This window comes from Pristiophorus japonicus, chromosome 17, assembly GCF_044704955.1.
Source record: "Pristiophorus japonicus isolate sPriJap1 chromosome 17, sPriJap1.hap1, whole genome shotgun sequence".
Classification (NCBI taxonomy): domain Eukaryota; kingdom Metazoa; phylum Chordata; class Chondrichthyes; family Pristiophoridae; genus Pristiophorus; species Pristiophorus japonicus.
The window spans coordinates 80309540-80327508 of NC_091993.1; the positions used below are offsets into that span (position 1 = coordinate 80309540).

The following is a 17969-nucleotide window of genomic DNA, read 5'->3' on the forward strand; positions in this document are numbered from 1 at the left end:
TTCTATCTTAACACCACTATCCTCAAACCCCTTGATTCCCTTTTGTCTCCAAAAATCTAGCGATCTCAGTCTTGTGTATATACTCAACGACCGAGCAACCTTCTGGGGTAGAGAATTCCAAAGATTCACACCCCTTTTAAGTGAAGAAATTTCTCCTCATCTCAGTCTTAAATGGCTGATCCCTTATCCTGACATTGATCCCCAATTCTGGACTCCAGCCAGGGAAAACGACCTCTCAGCATCTACCCTGTCAAGCCCTCAAAGAATTTTATACGTTTCAATGAGATCTCTTCTCATTCTTCTGAACTCCACAGAATATAGGCCCATTCGACTCAATCTCGCCATAGGACAATTCTCTCATCGCAGGAATCAATCTAGTGAACCTTTGTTGCACTTCCTCTAAGGCAAGTATATCTGTCCTTGGGTAAGGAGACCAAAACTGCACACAGTACTCCAAGTGTGGTCTCACTAAAACCCTATATAATTGGGTCCATGGCATCCAGTGAGCAGGCTAGAAAACTGATTGAAAAGCGGGTGGGGAATGATGCGCCAGAAATATACAAGAAATATTACAATGAGCGAAGTGCCTTATTCAGCAACTGATTTTCAATAGCTGCTCTCTAAAGCTGTGGGCACTTTGCCTGAAATATTGTGTATCACATGTTAATTCTCAGAAATGTAGCAGAATAATGCACAAGGTACCATTCAAGTGAAACTTGTACACAGGACAACTTTGGTGGGCCTCCCTGAAATACAGAAATTTCTATCTTGACATAAAGCTGTTGGAGCACATCTTTTTCACAGGAGATGCTTCATACCAGTGAGCTTGTGCCTTGTTCAGCACTGGAAGAGTACTGGTGATTGAAATTCCCACTCGTCTTCTTTGCAGCGGGGTCACCGCCTCGGAAAGGAAGTATAACTGGCAAAAGACATGGAAGCGATCAGTCGGCAACAAATACTTGTCCTGATTCTCGGCACCCACCGTGGAACAGACTGCGCTCCAGCTGTGTGATTGTCCGCGTCGATGACTTGGATGTTTATCAGGTATGGAGGGATGTTGGACATTGATTCTGTGTATCATGCTGCTGACTCTTTGCAGCTTTTTGATGGTTGAATATGCTTGGGCTTTGCTACTTACATTTTTCCAAAAATGTCCTCCTTTGGTGGTGGAAGTGAGAAATGACTTTAAAGGGAAAATGTTAATTCCTCTTGGTGGGGTAGGGGGGGGGGGGTGGACATTTTGCTGCCAAAGTTATTTGCAAACTCCGAGTAGAAAAAGATCTTAACTTTTAATGGATTTGTCAGAGTCATGGAGATGTAACATTCTGGAAATGACTTTCACTGAAGAGCTATTAATCTGAAGCAGAAGAGATCCCATACTCAGCCCAGGTGCCAATCTGGAGCCATCAGTGATTCTGAAATGCAGTACCAGCCCAATTTATAGGTGCCAAGCTGGAATTGGAATAGGAGGTTGACCTGCTTGATGCCCTGTACTGATCTCACTTTACAACCAGCAGTGAACAAGTACACAAGGTGACACGCTGTTGCAGTCCTTTTGCCATCAACTGTGTTTTACTTTCCTCTTCATGGAGAAGTACTTCCACCAATTGAGCAGTTGCTATATTGGGAACCTTGGGTGCACATTCTGAGTTAATACATTTAGGGGCTCAATTTTCCCCGGCGTCCTTTTTTTGGCACGGCCGCTTTTTTTGGCATAAGTTTAAAAAATGAAAGTTTACACAAGGAATGTCCACCAACGTAACTCAGTTAATTACGATTTTTTTAGATTAGTTTTTTTTTTGCGTCATGGGGCCATAACCTGAAGTCTGCGCCAGTTTTTGTCAATTATGTAAGTTTGCCCCAAAAAAATGGCTCCTAGCTTGGTGTATGTGACCACTCCCAAAAAACCTTCTGGTGAGTTAAGAAAAACTAGCGCACATTGAAAAATCGGTGCAAAAAGGCGCCATTGTTTTTCAGCGAAGTTTTGAAGGGAGTTAAGAACACTTAAATATGCATAATAAAGATTACATTTTTTTACCTTAATACAGTAAATGGAAGTTTGATGGAATTCTGTATTCATTTTTCTTTCAACTGACATGCCACCACGTCTGCAAACAGGGCTCGAGGGTCGGAGCGCGGCCGGCAGAATCGGTCCTGTGCCCAGACACAGGCTCGGGGCTTGGCTGCAAAGGAAATCGGAGGGGTGGGAGGGGCCTGTGGAACACCTACGGAAGGCATCAGAAGCCTGCACTACACATCAAATGTAGCCCTTGGGATGGTGGGGGGTGGTTCCCGATCACTGCGCCTGCTCAGACCTGAGTGTGGTCCATACAGACCTTGTGGGGAGAGAGAATAAAGAACCTTGTCCTGCCTGCCTGTCAGTTTGAGCTTCTTGCAAAGGTAAAATTTAAGCACGGGGGTAATACCGACAATGCCATACCTTGTGCAAGCCTTTTGCATGATGGAGCTACGGAGGAGACAATTGATTCGACGTCATCGCATGAGGAACCTCCGTGTTCATAGGGTGCTGGGCAGGAGGCCTTGCCTATGTCGGGTATATCGAGATAGGCGTTCATACCTGCACCTGAGTGATGCAGACTGTGTCAGAAGGCTGCGTTTGCGCAAAGAAGTTGTAACAGATCAGTGAGTTAGTAAAAGCAGACCTGCAACCTAGAAGCATCAGGAGGGCTTCTTTGTCAGTTGAAGTGAAGGTTAAAACTGCACTTTCATTCTATTTCCCCTGGGATCACTGCCGCCGGATTCTTAGCGGTATTCCGGTAGTTGCCTCTTTTGAACCGCCGGAATACCACTGCTGCGCGCTCCCGCGATTTTTGGTGGTTGAGTCTCGGCAATGCGTTGCTGGAGCGGGTGATGGCGAAGGGCCTAAAAGTCGGCGATCTGCTTTCCGTACGAAAGGCAAGCAGCATCCCTGGAAAATGTGCGTTTTTTCTTCTCTGCGCGTGCGCAGGCATTCTCCCGCGATTTGGGAGTCAAAGGTGACCCTGTGCATGCACAGAGAACACAGTGCTGGACATTTTGAAAGTGCAGAGGTGGGTCAATCTGAGAGAGGGAGGAGCTGTTGAATAAGATCTGTGCATAGAGGGGAGTGCATGGTAGTAACTCATTGAAAAATGGAATAAAATTCAGTCAGCCAAACCCCTGTAAATTCAGGGGAAATATTTGAAACAATAGAATTTTACTGATTGAGACATTAATGTTCTCTGAATTGAGAGTGAGTGGCAACAGTTGGGAACTCTGCAAAAGCAAGGGAGAGTTTCTGTAAGATTTCAGGGTAATACTTGTTTGAAAGCACTGCAAAATAAAACGAGACAGGAAACAATTTGAAGCCAGAAATTTAAACCTCAGTTGCAATATTTTCTATGAGGCCTTGAGATTGCTGGGCTGACTGATTATCATTTGTTTCTCATCAAATGCTCCTGTTTCTTCTTTTCCTCCTTCAATATATACATTGGGAATGAAAGAGAAACTAAAAATGCAGCTGTTTCCCCACAGAGAAAAACAAAACAAAATGGAGGCATAACACTGGGTCCAAGTAAGGTAAGTACCTAAAAAAAAAATGGGCGGTTTCGAACCTGAGTGATAGCGGGTGGTAAAAACATTTTTATGGAAATTTGCGCTGCAGGGGAATTTTGATTGATTTTTGGGTGGGAAACATGGGCAGGTGATGTGCAGCAATGCCGGCGGTAATGGTAGGCCCAAATTACTGCAGCCACTAATCAGGAGGTAAAAAGGGCAGTACCAGGCGGTATTTTACATTTTTCTCAAATGGGCAGTAAATGGGCAATGTGAGGAACTTCTAGCACTATGTATCTGGATCGTTCCAAGCTACATCTGGGGATGGTGTGTGCCATATCTCAACATGCAACACATCTGCATTCGGCAGGTGACTGCTGCACTATATGCCCGGAGGAATGACTACATAAAGTTGCCCCATAACCGCCCAGGCAATGTGTGACAGGGCTGTGGGCTTCTCCAGGATTGCTGGCTTCCCAAAGGTACAGGGCTGCATTGATTGCACCCACATTGCCTTGCGAGCACCTTTGGAGGATTTCAAGATGTGCAGGAACAGAAAAAAAAGGCTTCCACTCCATTAATGTGCAACTCGTGTGTGACAACATGCATCGCATAAGGTCAGTTGATGCAAGATACTCCGGGAGCACACATGATGCATTCATCCTACGCGAGAGTGTTATATCTGCCATGTTTCAGCAGCAGCCAGAAGGACACAGCTGGCTAGTAGGAGACAGGTTATAGCCTCGCCACTTGGCGTAACCCGGACAGAAGCTGACCGGAAATACACGTCGCATATTGCAATTCACAGCATAATAGAGAGGACCATTGGCATTTTGAAACAGTGTTTCCAATGTCTGGACCATTCCGGAGGCAACTTGCAATACTCCCCTGAGATTGTCGGTCAGTCCACTGTTGTGCGCTGCATAACTTAGTCACCATGAGGCGGCAGCAGTTGATGGGAGAAGACCCACCGGAGGTGAGCGTGGCTGATGATGATGAGGAGGAAGATGCAGATGACGAGGAGGAGGATGAGGAAGCCATGCAACTACCTGAACCTGGAGCATGACGGCGAAGGAGGACAGGCCCTCATGTCCCTTTAACGATTGTTCGAGCCTTGTGCCAGCAGCTCATCCGTGAACGCTTTGCTGCCTGAAGGCTCAGCGGCAACTATTCCAAATGGACCATGTTTACTGTTTGGACCTATTCCATAATGTTGTGTTGTATTAATGGAACAAATAATGGAAATGGTTCAGTTTTGAATAAAATATATTTTAAATTATAAGTTTAACAAACATTTCTTTGTACTTAACTTTAATAAACATATTCTTGTATCAAACTTTAAAGTTTTCACAAGATCACTTACAAACTTTTACTAACTTGTAAATTTACATAACTTACAAAAAAGTTTTAATTTGAGAACAGTTACAACTAATAATAGCAAATTAAAGCTGCACCCATCTCTCCTCCATCTTATTCTAAGACCGCCCGCTGTGCTTGGTCTTGGTGACTCCACCATCCCTGCCCGCAGGCAGCGCAACATTTCTCGGGTTGGTACCAAGCTTATTCTTTCGACCAGCTCGGGTAATGTGCACTTCTTGATGGAGTGGGGGTGCGGTTTGCAGCTGGTAATGTGGAAGAACATAACATAAGAACATAAGAATTGGGAACAGGAGTAGGCCATCTAGCCCCTCGAGCCTGCTCCACCATTCAATAAGATCATGGCTGATCTGACCGTGGACTCAGCTCCACTTACCCGCCCACTCCCCGTAACCCTTAATTCCCTTATTGGCCTTATTGATTAAAAAGGCCCGGCTTGGGGCCTCTTCAGAGGCTGGTCTGGGGATTGGAGTGGCGGTTGATTCTGTCAATGGGCACAGGGTCTGGGAGTGTTCCCTTATTGCAGCAGCTAACTCCAACATTCCCTCCCTCATGTTCGCCGACAGTGTCGCACCTTCCTGTGTCATGCCCTCCCTCATGTTGAACAAAAGTGTGTCAACTATCTGACATTCCCTCCCTCATGGTCACTGACAGCGCATCAGCTACCTGCGATATTCCCTCCCTCATGTTCCTGGACAGCGTTCCCATTTCTCGTGAGAGTGTTGTTACTTCTCCCGACAGTCCCGATACCTCATCACCCAACCCAATCAATGATGGTGTCCAGGAGTGATCGGGTAAAGTCAATGCTCTCTGCACTCATTGCCATCATATGTTAGATCCTGCACCTCAGGAGAGCGCGGGTCGAGCTCTCTTTCCCCTCCTCACCCTGGGTGTGGCTCGCAGCATCCCACTGGGACCCCCAGCCTCGGACAGTGGGAAACCATGGAATGTCCCACCAATACTCAAACCACTATTTGGGGAAGGGGCTAGCATCTCAATGGGCCGCACCTGCACCACCTCCAAAGTGAGTACAACAGTGGGGACTTCATCCATCCCCTCCCCCTCACCCCCATGCTCTTGGTCTGGAACGAGGGATTGGAAGATGTTCTCTTCAGGCTCATCCTCATCTGAATCTTCTGCATCGTCTGGGTTGGCTTCAAGTTCTGCAAAATATAAAGAACGAACAAATGGTTAGCAGCAGAGGAGGGGGCAGGGTGGGTAGTATGAATAGGCTCACACAGTGCAGGCAACAGGCTGATTTGAAGGACCACGATGAATGATAGCACATTGCATCAACTGAAGCATAGCTGACGGAGACATCCCCATGAACCAAAGCATGGCTAGCCCGTGCAGTACTTAACATTTAGGAAAGCCAGACTCTGGAATTTGCAGGACTTACCCTCTCCCTGGAGTGTGGGCCCAGCTTGTGCAGTGGTGGTTGCTTTTCTCCAGGCAGGACTCATCAAAGCAGTGACCCTCTCTTCCAAGGGTGTCAGTGGATGCAGATTTGCCGGGTCTCCTCCTGTTCGAGTTCTTTCTCATTTGTTGTGTGCCACTTTCCTCTACAAAGATGAAAATATAACTTTTTAGAGAGGATGTCTTTCTGCTGGGTGGGACATATACAGATGGTCACATTTACAAATGCAATTCCATTGAAAATGAAAATATTACTTACACTAATTACTTGACCAAGGTCCTGCCACTTTTTGCACTGGCCTCCAGATCTCTGGGTGGTCACCATTGCACAGTAATCTTCTGCAAGTTGGTTCCAGCGTTTCTTCATTTCTTTGGGTGGAACTTTTATGTGATCTCTGCTGGTGTCCAGCTCCTGCTATCTGGCCTCAATCTCAGTAACTAGTGCCTCCACTTCATTCTGTAAGAAATTCTTGGTCATTTTGCCACATTGCATCTTGTATTGCAGCTCTGATTTTTCCAATGAGAATTGAAGTTCTCACACAACTGGCTCTTTAAAAATGGCCAATTGCAGACCGGGAGCTGTACAGCGCATGCGCGCCCATGTCAAAAATGTCCTTTTTCCGCGCATGCGCAGAAGGAGCAGCATCACTTTTTCAGCGCAGACATTTGGCTCCATCTCTTCTTCCCCCCCCCCCCCCCCACCTCCAGCTACACAGTGCCAATTTAAAAAAAAATAGAGCGGGGAAATTTGGCACATTTATTTTTGGAGCAGTTGTGGCCTAGAAAAATGGGCGTAACTCTGGCAAAAAGCCAAAAGAATTGGGCAAAATTGAGCCCCATGTGTTGTGGCACTGTGCCCTGGTTTGTTTTTATTTAACTGATTGAGTATAGCCCTTGGTTTTCTTTGTTTATACTACAGCTATATATCAGGCTCGCAATGCTTCAAGGGAACCTTTTTACTAACCTAGCTTTGAAACTAAATAGTAGCTTCAATAAATGAAAACTACAGTTACAGCAAATTGCATCTCTTGAGGGTGCTGGGGGAAACCTTCAGAATTAAATGCTGCACTGTCACCCCTTGGCACTGCACTTTTCCATATTATTACCAAGCCTGATGTCTTTGGAGTGATATAAACCTTTTAAGTCTTCCAGTATTTGACTGAGGAAAAAGTGAACAATTTCTTTATATAATGTATTTTGATTTGTTGTCCCCTAGAGCTTCAGTATACAATGTTTTTGGGCATAATAGCATTTGCTGCGGCTTGCAAATTCATAATAGCCTAAAGTGAAAACAGTTTTGAGGTAACAGTATTACTATCATAAACTGTTGGCTAGATTTTTAATGTATTCATTAGATTGGATCACTAGCAGGCAAATAAGTCCAGAAGTGTAATCCAGCAACAAACAAATGTCTCATACTACGAGAACAAAATTACAAGACTTGTGTATAAAACCTTTCCATTTGCCAGGCCAATACCAAAGAACAGACCAGGATTTAAAAGAAAAATATTATGGACACGTGAGTTATTCTATTGGAAATCATCTTTCATACTCACTTCTGCTTCCAAAAAAGTGAGTTATTTTCTCATTAGTTTCTACGGGCCCAAGTTTCCGCCCTCGAATAAGGTGCGCCGATTTTCTGGAATAAAAAGGGCGCAGAAAACTTACCTTGTGATTCTGCAAGCTCCTCAGGATGTCTTCATGCTCGGCGTGGCGCAGCACAAGGGGTCGGGGGCGGAGCCATGTCCCTGCGCTGAAAACAGTGCCGGGACTTCTGCACATGCGCGCTAGAGTGTGCGCGCATCTGCAGTAGCTCCTTGTAGCCCGAATCTCTGCAGGCTGTGTGGGAGGGGCCCGAAGCAAGCCCCCCCTAGCCCTGGCCGAATGAGCGAAGATCATACTCTGGCCTTCCTCGCTCCCGCTCTCTTTTCCCCCCCCCCTCAACTCCCGCTCTCTTTTCCCGCCCCCCATCCCCACGTCGTTGGCGGGGCCCACCCGCCCAGCATCTTGCTGGGGGTGGGCCCAGCCCGAAGAGCCTTCGGCGGCCAGGCATCTGCGACGTCGGCAGGGCACGCCCACCCGGCTTTTTGCTGGGGGGCAGGCTCCGTCCGAAGTCTTCGGCGGCCCGGCCAAGCATCTGCGTTGGCGGCTGGGCCCGTTCAGCCTCCCCCTACCCCTACCCCTCCCCCTCCCTCTCCCTCTCCCTCTCTCATCCCCCCCCTCTCTCTCTCTCTCTCTCTCTCTCTCTCTCTCTCTCTTTCTCTTTCTCCCCGCTCCCCTCTTTTCCCCCCCCCTCGATTTCCTTCCCTCACCCTCCCTTGCTGTCAGAAACACAGACACTGACAGAGGCAGAGAGAGACACTGTGGTGGGGGGGAATGGGCCGTCCTAGCATGCTGTTGGAGGGCTCCCGGTGCTGCAGTAGGTGAGTAGAAACTTAATTTTTTATTGATTTTTTAAATTTTTTTAAAATTCTTTTGATTTTATTGGTTGATTTATTTATCATTTATTATTGATGACTCTTTATTTGTAAAAGTGAAGTGTTTAATGTTTGTAAACCGCCCTTCCCGCCCCCCCCCCCCAATCTCTCGTTCCCTACGCCTGATAAGTGTATGCAAGGTTTTTCTGAGCATACAAAAATCTACACTTACTCCATTCTAAGTTAGTTTGGAATAAGTTTTCGCTGCCTAAACTTGCAAAACAGGTGTAAGTGGCTGGACACACCCACTTTTGGAAAAAAAAATCTGTTCTAAAATGAAACTATTCTAACTGACTAGAACTGGAGCAAACTAAATGCTGAGAATTGCAATTTCTAAGATGCTCCATTCTAAACTAGTTGCTCCAAAAAAATAGGAGCAACTCAGGCCAAAACTTGAGCCCTACAAATGGATGAATAATCTGGCATTCTACATGGTGAAAGACACTTCCGGCCAATTATGAAACCATCTCTGACTTCCTCATTGTTACTATTTTGTTTTTGCATACATGGCGCCACTCTGTGCCATTCCTTGAATCTTTCTAGTCTCCTGTTGCCAGCCATTATTGTAGTTGTCCATGCAAAATGAAAGTCTAGCTTTGGTCTCTAATTTGAGTTTTTCCCTCAAATGGAGACTTTTTCCTTTGCCTTTGTTAGGATTTAATCTTTTGAAGTGATTGTCACCCACCAATCAAGACATGCTCTTATTCCATGTGTTTGGAGCATTCATTCTTGAGTCACCTTGCGCTGGTCAATGCCAGTGCCTGATTTGAAGATCCGCACAGAATGTTAGGGACCTATCTGGATGACTGACATTCACTTGTCTACATTGTCTACTAATGTTGAATGATTTCTCGATGTGTATAGCCAGCTCCAAATTTGTAATAAAAAAAACGACCCCATCATAATTTTGATCTGATGGAAGACAATGATACCTGTGAGGGTCCAAACCCCATCCTTAAGTGGAGCTCATTCAAGGCGTATGGGCGTGTCTTGATAAATCTTTCTGTCAAAGCAGCTTCTGTAAGCAGAAGGACAAGGATTCTGCTAAAAGTGTGCCCTTCAAAACATGGAAGGATTGTTTCAGAAACATGATCGGAAATTATGAGCAGTCTGAGCATATCGTATGTTCATGCAGATTGCAGTGGCATTGCTATTTGAGACTGGCAGCAGCAGACCTATTATCCCATTATTTGAAATCCCTTTTCTTTCACATTCGGTGAATCTGAGCAAGTGAAATCAATGGAGAACAAATTCCAGACCTCTCTGGAAATGAGGGCAAAACAATCAATGTGCACTAATAAACTGATGTGCACTAATAAACTGATGTGCACTAATCAAGACAGTTATGCTTTTTCAGGGCACAAATGTCCATTTGTGTTTATTGCCTTGCTGGTCAGGAGCTGGTGGGTGAAGTTGAAGCTACTACTCCTTATGACATGGCTGTAAGACCAATTTGGAGCATGATTCTCTACAGTCTGTCCACAAGACAGTTACGTAGAGTCGCTTAAATGCTTTCTCTGGACACTCCATGTGATGTTAAAGATGGCAAGTATGTTGAGGTAGCAGAACTGCAGGTTGGCCTTATCTGCAATTTATGCATTACTTAAATTCGTATGTATATGGAAGTTTAAGGAACAAGTTTACCTGAACTGGGTTTGATCTGTCTTGTACTATAAATATACTTCAGGCTCCACATAGAAAATCATTCACTTTTGACCCCTGTTTTTTCTGTGTTCTCTCTCTGACTTGTAGCTTGCATAATTTTTGCGAATGTCTCATTCAGTTATTAAGCTCTCTTGCTCTATCCAGTCAAAGTAAGGGGGTCTTCTGTATGTGTGGGTGTGGAAGAGTGACTGATGTGAACAGTTAGGCATAGGGTGAATTCTCAAACGGCTTTGTCTTAAAATGCTGTTGTCTTTCCTTCATCTTTTCTTTTCCCCCCCCCTGGCTGGTGGAGTATATATGAAGGTTATATTTAATTTAACAAGCAGGACTACCTTTCCACCTTCTCTGCTGCTAAAAGAGCAAACATGTTGTTACACTGGCACCAGTCCTCCACTATAACCTACTGTCGGGATGTGTGAGGAACTGCCCTGTTGTGACTTCATCCTGTTGCTCGGTGCCCCAAGAGACACAAACTGCAGCTCCCAGTATATCAGAAGTGAAATTATGAACCTAGTGGAGAAAAGATTGAACCTGTTTCACTCATTCCATGGTTTATTTGTTGCTCAAATACCCAATGGTGCTGTGCCACCCTCCTCTATACTTGGAATATGGTGTAATACCAAAACGGTATGATGTAATGGGAAACAGTATAAGTAATGTCCTCAGTAAGTAGTGTTTCAGCATTGTTGAAGTCTAGGACCATGGTTCTAAATGTATTATATCCTGTAATAATTCCATCCTGTGTTCTTTTAGGTTTTAATCTTCTCTCTTGGAATGCTCCAAGTTTTAAATATGTATGGTTAAACTTGTGTACTTTTCTTGAATGTTTAATTGCTCCTTTTTATCCTCCTCTCCTAGATGAGTACTGATATTTGTTCATATCTGGCTCCCGGCCATTTCAAAGCTGTATTGTGGTCAAAGGAGCAATGAAGCAAGCTTCAGTGTCTTGCTATAGTTTTGGGTGATGGGAGGGAGTAACTATCCCACTCAGTGTTTCTGAATGTAGCCAGCGATGTGCACCTGGATCTCCCAAGTGTAACTGAGTCAGATTGCTGTAATGAATGGTGACTGAAAACTGTAAGCAATTTTCCCCTTTCCCTGTTTTCCACTCCTTTTGAGTTGAGGTTGTGGGGGATAGCTAGAGGAACACCTTGGATAACTTGGGCTGTGATGAGGGTAATTTCGTTTTCAACTCTGACCTATCATTCTATGGTGCTCTACATCCATTAACTTCTAATGCCTGTCTATGAAATATTTCTGTCTACTATGGTGAATCTGGCAAAATGCCATATGTTTATAGTGTAGACTATAATGATTATACATTGTGTTACTGACGATTGATGCATCTTGGACAGGTTTGTGTAATGAAATGGTTATAAAAAGAAATTAATTGCAGCACTTGGAAGTCACGGTTAATACAATATCAATGCTTTATTTTATTTAAGGTCTCCGAAGCCGGTCAGCACGGTAAGAAGCCCACAACTTTGCTTTCCTGCAACAGAGCATCATACCATCTTCCAGCTGGCATGTCAGCAATTCACATCGAATTCACTGAATACTATTTTCCTGACAGTAAAGAATTTCCTGGTAAGGTTTTGATGAATAAGTAACATTTCAAAATGCACAGTAAATGTGGCAAGCTTGAGCTAATTGTTCGAATATTGTAATTTGTGTTATACAATATGCCCGATTTCATAATTATGCTGCACATTGGGTAAAATTCGTCATCTTTTCGTAACATGGTAAGTTAGCTGCCGATTTGTAGAAGAGAAGCTGATATTTGGGTAAATGACCAACTGTGATGGTGAAGGGACAAGCCAATATTCATTTATATAGCAGCTGTGATGGACACAAGAATCATGTAAATATTGTGCCTCCTTGTACAAATGAAGTGCAGCTTCTATATGTATCCACTTCAATTTGGTGTATATTGTATGACTTGAGTGGTATGTTTTAAGCATTGCTGACTTCATCTGCAGGCTGAAGAATATTAATGGTCATGCAGTAATTTTATTTCCTTAACATTTCGTAGAATCATTGAATGATATAGCGCGGGGAGGCCATTCGGCCTATCGTGTCTGAGCCAGCTCTTTGAAAGAGCTACACAATTAGTCCCACTCCCCTGTCCTTTCCCCATAGCCCTGCAAATTTGTCCTTTTCAGGTATGTATCCAATTCCCTTTTGAAAGTTATTATTGAATCTGCTTTTAAGGCAGTGCATTCCACTTCTTCATAACCGCTGTCTAAAAAAACATTCTCCTCATCTCCCATCTGGTTCTTTTGCCAATTATCTTAAATCTGTGTCCTCTGCTTATTTGTCAGCAGTTGATGAATTATTGTAGTAAGTGAAATGATTTGAGTAGCCAGCTCTTAATGTTCTCTGTCCTCTGTACCACTGCTTGACTTTGAACTCTTACAACACTGCTGCTTGTTATGACTTCATTTGTTTGCACCGTTAGAGTAAGGACTGCAGTGGAAACAATGCCAACTTCTCTTCCAATTAATTTTTAAACATTTTTCATTAGATAAGGACTATATGGCCCTATTGTGTCAAAGTAGAATTCCAACAACAAAAAAGTCCCTCTTGCAGTCACTCCTGTTATGTAGGATTCCTGATTCAACCACACTATTGATAATTCTGATCCAAATATAACATGTTCCTCAATTCCTGTCTTAGCGTAAGTGCATTAACAACCATTTGTAGATTTTCATGAGGTTACTCTGGCATGAGCCAGCAGATTTTGTGCAGCAATTGAAGACCGATGCTAATTTAAATTCCAGCTATACATTTCAGGGTTTTTATCCATCTGGCAATTTCAATGTATTTTTTTAAAATGCAAATTGGGAGCTAGGATAGCACAGCCTCTTTCATCCATTATTTCCTCTGTCTAAGTGGGGAAGGAGACTGCAATGAATTCTAATTGGCAAAGAAAGTTTGATAGGCACCAATCTACCACCTTAAAAAGTGACTCTCTCCACCACCGGCGCCCAGTGGCTGCAGTGTACCATCTGCAAGATGGACTACAGCAACTCGCCAAGGCTTCTTCAACAGCACCTCCCAAACTGCAATCTCTACTACCTAGAAGGACAAGGGCAGCAAGTGCATGGGAATATAATCATCTCCAAATTCCTCCAAGTCATGCACCATCTTGACTTGGAAATATATCACCAGACTAACTTTAAGAAAAAATTCATTCCTGGCATGTAGGTGTCATTAGCAAGGCCAGCATTTATTGTCCATCCCTAATTGTCCTTGAGAAGATGGTGATGAGTTGCCTTCTTGAACCTCTGCAGTCTGTGGTGAAGGTACTCTTACAGAACTGTTATGGAGGGAGTTCCAGGATTTTGACCTTGCGTCAATGAAGGGAAAGGCTTTGGGGAGTCAGGAGGTGCGACACTTGCCACAGAATACCCAGCTTCTGACCTGCTCTTGCAGCCACAGTATTTATGTGGCTGATCCAGTTGAGTTTCTGGTCAATGGTGACCCCTCCAGGATGGTGCTGGTAAAGGATTTGACGATTGTAATGCCGCTGAATGTGAAGAGGCAGTGTTTGGAAGCTCTTGTTGGAGATTGTCATTGCCTGGCACTTGTGTAGCGCGAATGTTACTTACCACTTATCAGCCCAAGCCAGAATATTATCCAGGTCTTGCTGTATGCGAGCGTGGACTGCTTGATTATCTGGGGAGTTCTGAATGGAGCTGAACCCTGATATCAGCTAACATCCCCTGTCTGACCTTATGATGGAGGGAAGGTCATTGATGAAGTCGCTGAAGATGTTGGGCCTAGGACATTGACCTGAGGAACTCCTGCAGTGATGTCCTGGTGTTGAGATGATAGACATCCAATAACCACAACCATCTTCCTTTGTACTAGGTGCAGAGTTTACCCCGATTCCCATTGACTTCAATTTTACTAAGGGCTCCTTGATGTTGATGCCACACTCGGTTAAGTGCTGCCGTGAAGTCAAGAGCAGTCACTTTCACCTAATGGGGCCGGGGATGGGGAATTGCGTTCGGGGGCTTCCTTGTACGAATGCCTCCGACCTGAAGAACAATCTTTGGAAATACCTGGTGGCCCGGGAGGAAGGTAAAGATTCCGGTTGGAAGCCTAAATTCGCTGCGCAGCGCATGGGAAGTTGTCTTTCAGTTATGTACGTACAAACTGAGTCAAGTGGACCACCAATAACTATGCAGTATTCTCATTGATAAAAATGAGAGCTCTGTTTGTACGGACTCCCATTACTATCAATGATAACCCCTAAAACACCGAAACACAGCATAATAAATTAATAAAACCCCTCACATTTAAATTTAAATGTTTTAGAAGAAAAAAATATTTTTGGAATTTTTGTTTTTGTTTTAATAATGTTAAAAATAAACTTGCCTTAATGGACAGGGTTTTAAATATAAAAATGAATGTTTAAATTTAATGTTTTAAAACTCTTACATTGGTAAAAGTAAGCTATGCGCCTGCTTTTGCCAAGTGTAAAAGTTTGAAGGACATTCGCTGGGCATGAGTTGGGCCTTCTGGAGATGCGGAGGATTTTTCGAGAAATCTTGACTGATTGGAAAAGACGGTTTTCTGCGCATGCAAGTTGTGTCCCGAAAACCGTCTTTTGCCAGGCCTCGCCGGGTGCGTGCGCACTTCGTACGGACCCGGCGAGGCTGGAATTTTCAGCCTAATGAGTGATGGATGCAGCTTGTTGTTGGATTAAGATTAACAGAGAAAATTGAAGGAAAGTAACATGGATCAGATGAGCTCATGGTAGAATATTTCTATTCTTTTCAATGACATTCGCTATGCACTCTTTATTTATTTTTGGCTTCACGGGTAACCACTTGGCACAAGTTAAATTTCCTTTTATTTTGCAACGGTTTCATGAAAGTTTAAGATGTGTATTCTTTTCTGCTTGTATTTTGGTCACAACCATCTCTCAAACAGTGTCGCACTGCTGAACGCTCCGTGCTCGTCTCGACTCTGAACTGGAATTCATTTGCTGTGGGGGTATCCCACCACAGGGGTGCTGATCTGTGCCCCAAGGACCATGTGTTGCACCCCCACCTCTGCCTCAGCATTTAGTCCTTTTTGTGCTTATAATACTTGGAATTTATTGAGTTTTGTGGGCCTTGAAGGTTTGTTTTTTGCTTTGTTGCCTCAGATAAATACGTCCAAAATGAGAGCACTGTATTGGGTAGTATCAGCAACTTGTAATGTATAGAAATTAAATAACAGCAGCAACTTGAATTTATAATGGCGCCTTTAGTAAAACATCTCGAGGCGCTTCATGGGCATTATAAAACAAAATTTGATACCGAGCCATATCATGAGATATTCGGGCAGATAACCAAAAGCTTGGTCAAAGAGGTAAGTTTTAAGGAGCAAAGAGAGGCAGAGAGGTTTGGGGGGGGAATTCCAGCCTTGGCAGATGAAGACACGGCCACCAATAGTGCGGTGATTAAGATCAGGGATGCTCAAGAGGCCAGAATTAAAGGAGCGCAGCATCTCTGGGGGGGATTATCGGCTTGTAGGAGATTGGAGATAGGAAGTGGCGAGGCCATGGTTGGATTTGAGAATAAGGGTGAGAATTTTAAAATCAAGACGTTGCTTAATTGGGAGACAATGTCAGTCAGCGAGCACAAGGGTGATGGGTGAACCGGTCTTGGTGTGATTTAGGATATGAGCAGCAGTTTTGGATGACCTCATGTTTATGGAGGGTAGAATGTGCAGGCTGACCAGTAGTGCATTGGAATAGTAAAGTCTGAAGTAACAAAGGCATGGATGAGGGTTTCAGCAGCTGATGAGCTGAGGCAGGTGATGTTCCGGAGGTAGAAATAGGCGTTCTTAGTGATGGCACGGATATGTGGTTGGAAGTTCATCTCTGGGTCAAATATAACATTAAGGTTGCGAGCAGTCTGGTTCAGCCTCAGTTAGTTGCCAGGTAGACTGAAGGAGTTTGTGGTGGGGACCGAAGACAATGGTTTCACTCTTCCCAATATTTAGTTGGAAAACATTTCTGCTCATCCGGTACTGGTTATAGAAACATAGAAACATAGAAAATAGGTGCAGGAGCAGGCCATTCAGCCCTTCTAGCCTGCACCGCCATTCAATGAGTTCATGGCTGAACATGAAACTTCAGTACCCCCTTCCTGCTTTCTCGCCATACCCCTTGATCCCCCGAGTAGTAAGGACTTCATCTAACTCCCTTTTGAATATATTTAGTGAATTGGCCTCAACTACTTTCTGTGGTAGAGAATTCCACAGGTTCACCACTCTCTGGGTGAAGAAGTTTCTCCTCATCTCGGTCCTAAATGGCTTACCCCTTATCCTTAGACTGTGACCCCTGGTTCTGGACTTCCCCAACATTGGGAACATTCTTCCTGCATCTAACCTGTCTAAACCCGTCAGAATTTTAAATGTTTCTATGAGGTCCCCTCTCATTCTTCTGAACTCCAGTGAATACAAGCCCAGTTGATCCAGTCTTTCTTGGCAAACAGTCTGACAATTTAGAGACAGTGAAAGGGACATTGATTTTAAAATTTATGTATGGTCTCTAAAGCTCCAGGATGCACATCGAAGTGACCCACAAAGTTTGGGCATCTCCATCCAGCTGCATTTGATGCCGTCAGTGTACTACTTGTACACTACCCTGCTGAGCCACTTTTTCCATTTAGCCATTCTGATGCAAAAAGTACCATGCCATGCAGATTTCCCATTTATTTACAAGTGACTGTTTTCAATAGATTTATACTGTTTAATCAGTTGACTAAAAATTATCCTGCATGTTTTTAACTCTGCCAGTTTCAAACAAATTATTTTATTATTTGCTTTACTTTTATTTTACTATTTTCCCCATTTACAGTGCCTTGCCCTAATCTCTATGTAAAGCTCAATGCCTTACAATTTACACTGGATCCAATCAGCATGCTGTGGATGAACTCCTTCTCTTTGGACCTGTATCAGACTCTACAGCAGTTCAAAGCCATCTACAAATTGAATAATTCTGTGAAAGTGGATGAACATGTTGACTTCTATATGAATGGACTCCTGTTGAAGGTTAGTCGCTGCCTTAAGGTTATATATAATGGAAGTATGTATTCAAGGTTTATAGAAGATATGTTGTGAAGTCCTGTAGGAATATGATTTGTGTTTGACGAGAGCTGATGACCACTTTTGAGAGTGTTGTCAGTTCTATTATGGTCACCTTCACCAATTCTATTTACATGTTTTTACAATGTATTTAATATTACAAGACTCTCATAAAACAACACTTCATATAACTCATTCCATTTCTGTTGCACTTGAACTTATCTGTTGATTATACTTGAATCTTACCAACCCCATCTGCAAACCACCTCACAGTATGGAGTATATTACATGAATAAAATGCCGTATCACTGTCCAACGCACTGTGAACAGTGCTGTGCAGACATGTTGCTGTGTATATAAAAATAAAATGAAGGTTGAGTTGTTTTAATACCCATAATGGTGCTAGACCAGCTT

At 43.8% G+C, this 17969-nt stretch overlaps 1 protein-coding gene across 4 annotated transcripts in view; it reads left to right on the forward strand.

The window, feature by feature from the left end:
* LOC139227816 (bridge-like lipid transfer protein family member 3A) overlaps positions 1-17969 on the forward strand; it is a 181259-nt gene that overhangs the window by 117032 nt on the left and 46258 nt on the right. For all 4 annotated transcript variants that reach the window (XM_070858884.1, XM_070858882.1, XM_070858883.1 and 1 more), the window contains exons 11-13: positions 890-1044; positions 11915-12056; positions 17329-17522. In XM_070858884.1, coding sequence (XP_070714985.1) covers positions 890-1044; positions 11915-12056; positions 17329-17522 — 491 coding nt within the window. The remainder of the gene's footprint in view (positions 1-889; positions 1045-11914; positions 12057-17328; positions 17523-17969) is intronic.